We start from the raw sequence: 3502 nt of genomic DNA, 5'->3' as shown, positions 1-3502 counted from the left end.
TTACACTGCTAAATTAGGGACGGCTAGCGCAGATAGCCCTCGTGTAGCTTTGCGCAAAATTAAAAACAAAAAAAACAAACAAACAAACATAATTTAAACTCTCACTGTGTGGTAATAAACACGATAGTGTGATCAGTTTAAATATACCTATATTTATCAAGTGCTTTAGACATTGGTACGCATTGGTTGTGAGCATAGCTCGCCACTAATAATTGATAAGCCTAAACTTCGTGCCAGTTTTCTAATCATCATTGGAAACACGTTCTATTATTCATGTCATACATAAGGAGTTAAGATCACACCCAATTTAAAATTAGATATTTTACCTTATAAGGGTGGAAGTTGTAAAATAAAGAATTTGATAGAAATGACAAAATATTTATAAATTACGACCACACGACTTATACGAAGATACAACTTCTGTGTTTTTTTAATATTATAAGTATTCTAAGGATCGTTTTTTTTGTTCCGTGTTTTTCTTGTGAAATATCTATCACTAAAATACGGGTCATTTTCATACTAATAATGTATCTGATGATCGGTCATGTGACTTGAAACGCAAATGATTGGTCATTCATGCTACTATGAATATATTTGCCTTATTCGTCAGTTTGAAGCAAACAGCGGACCTTATAGTGTTTCAATTGATCATAACCATAGTTAGACCTCAAAGAAGACATTGGATAAATGGAAGCCAGCTAATCACAACAAGTTGTTAGGAGTTGGCTACAAGTGGCTCAAAGTGTAATGAGAGAATGTTGAACTACTTCCAAACTAATGGTGCAGCTGCTCAAACATTTGAACAAGACGGACCACCATACACAATACAGGCAGATATCTCACGAATCTGGCTCACAAAAATTTCATTTTATATTCTTCGATACTGAATTAGTAGTCGCAGCTGCAACTAAACGCCATGACACTGTACAAGGTTAAGAGGCACACTTCACAAGTCTCGTCTGCACACCAGATATCCAATATACTATATTCTGCCTATATTGAGACACCAAACAATTAATCTATAATAGTTCTAAGAACACTAACAATTGACCAGCGATATAAGGATCAATTTTCCTCTTACAGATGAGTCGTATATCCACATTTGAGCCACCTATTTGGAGAGAATATGAAACCAGATCCAACCATATTTTCATATATAAAATGACACATTTGACAGTAATGAAAGTATAGTACGTGCATGAACACACACTTACGGACGTACTGACCTTTATACCCTGTAGAAATGTGTCATTGATGCTAAATATTATACGTACCATATCCTACAATACTTTATGCTTTCATATGTTGGTGCGCGTAGCCATGACTTTAGACTAGTACAAGTAGCCATAACTAAGGCTCATCCCAACCATGATAAACAGGTTGACGAAGTACGGTTTTGTTTCGTTTTGAATTTCGCGCAAAACTACACAAGGGCTATCTGCGCTAGCCCTCCCTCGTGTAGCAGTGTAAGACAAGAGGGAAGGCAGCTAGTCATCACCATCCACCTCCAACTCTTGAGCTACTCTTTTACCAACGAATAGTAGGATTGACCGTAATGCTATGATGCCCTCACGGCCGAAAGGGCGAGCCTGTTTGGTGGGACGGGGATTAGAACCCGCGACTCTCAGATTGGGAGACGAGCGCCCTAACCACCTGGCCATGCCGGGCCGATAAAGAGCGAACTGACTGAATGCAGACGACGCGTTGTGCATATAGTGATAAAAATATAATAGGCCTAACACTAACGTCTTATCACAAATATAATTAATTATAATCCTTCTTCGTCAGCTCGTAACAGGCCTTCACATCATAACGACCCCCCCCCCCCAGTGGCACAGCGGTTTGTCTGCGGACTTAAAACGCTATAAACCGGGTTTCGATACCCGTGGTGGGCAGAGCACAAATAGCCCATTGTGTAGTCTTGCGCTTAATTCCACACAAACACATTATAACTAGTTGATAATGTTTGTTTGTTTCAGATATCTGTGTAAAGCTACACAAGTGCTATCTGCACTAACAATCACTAATTTTAAAATGATATATTAAAGCAGTATTTCTCATCCAGATCTTCCAGACGATTTCCGCGTCCAGTCTTTGATTGTCGCGAACTCCCCATTATCTCTACAAGGATGAAAACATTCTTGATGTTTCTTGGCGGAGTTCGTCACAGACCATAACAAAATTGATATGTGCACCTTTCAGACACCTCGAGGACTGAAAAAAAGTGTTGACTCTGGAAATCTGCTTGCAACCCCCAAATGGGTCGTGATCCACCCTTTGAGAAACAATTGATTAGAGGGAAGGCATTTAGTCAACAAGACCCACTACCAATTCTTGGTCTACTTGAATCGAATACTACCATCTGACTGCCACTTTTATAACACATTCACAGTCTCAACGTCAGGAGCCAGATTTTGCAACAGTCATGGGCCTCGGATTTACAGTGTGGCATGCAACAACTGGCCACGCTTGGCTGATTTGAAAATTATATTATAACGTGTGTATTTTTACTATATTTACCCGAAACGACCTGTAAGTTGTGCATATTTACTTTAGTTATTGTTTGTTTGTTTTGAATTTCGCGTAAAGCTACACGAGGGCTATCTGCGCTAGCCGTCCCTAATTTAGCAGTGTAAGACTAGAGGGAAGGCAGCTAGTCATCACCACCCACCGCCTACTCTTGGGCTACTCTTTTACCAACGAATAGTGGGATTAACCGTCACATTATAACGCCTCCACGGCTGAAAGGGCGAGCATGTTTGGTGTGACGGAGATTCGAACCCGCGACTCTCAGATTGCGAGTCGAGTGTCCTAACCACCTGGCCATGCCGGGCCTACCTTGGTTAAAAGTAAATATATATTTCGATGAATTCTGATTTGCAAATCTTTTAGCTTTATTTTGTTCAATTGCAGTAAATTCTTAGTATCCAATTAGGAATTTATATATCTATAATAAGAATCTCAAAATAATTCTGAACATAAATTATTTGATTGAAATATGATTAAAACTAACATTAAAACAAAAACAAAGATTATACTATTGTTTTGCAAAACACGAGAATAAAAAAGAAGTTGGTAGTATAAAAAAATTAGAACTCAGGCCGAATCTTCATTTCTGTTCGCTTGAGAGATAATTCCCAATTGTTTCTTAAATGATACCAATATATTCCTTGACCTACTGGTTTGACACGCCCATCAGACTGGTAGATTCCGTTCAAAAGACTCTTGGTACAATCTTTAAACCACCATGCTGCTTGGTGAGTTTTAGCACATTCCTTGTTGTGGAACTTGTCTTTGGTTGAAAAGTAAGTGTCGTTATGATAGGACAAGGAGTCTCCTGAAATGAATACCGTTAGAAATATAATTCGAATTAGTTTTTTTAGAAGAGTAAATATTTTATATGCGGAAACATCTGTTATTAAAACACATAAACCTGTCCTTTGCCGCCAAAAAGAATTATTATACTATCTACATATCCTTCAGTAGGCCTGTGACATTTCCT

At 38.5% G+C, this 3502-nt stretch overlaps 1 protein-coding gene across 1 annotated transcript in view; it reads right to left on the bottom strand.

The window, feature by feature from the left end:
• The window catches only part of LOC106463818 (techylectin-5B-like), a 26684-nt gene that overhangs the window by 17849 nt on the left and 5333 nt on the right, over window positions 1-3502 (bottom strand). Inside the window, exon 4 of the mRNA XM_013923888.2 lies at window positions 3180-3337. Coding sequence (XP_013779342.2) covers window positions 3180-3337 — 158 coding nt within the window. The remainder of the gene's footprint in view (window positions 1-3179; window positions 3338-3502) is intronic.

This window comes from Limulus polyphemus, unplaced genomic scaffold (genome assembly GCF_000517525.1).
Source record: "Limulus polyphemus unplaced genomic scaffold, Limulus_polyphemus-2.1.2 Scaffold1490, whole genome shotgun sequence".
In the NCBI taxonomy this organism is placed as follows: Eukaryota; Metazoa; Arthropoda; class Merostomata; order Xiphosura; family Limulidae; genus Limulus; species Limulus polyphemus.
Note: the sequence above shows the minus strand (reverse complement) of the source record. Positions and strands in the feature narration are given on the sequence as shown.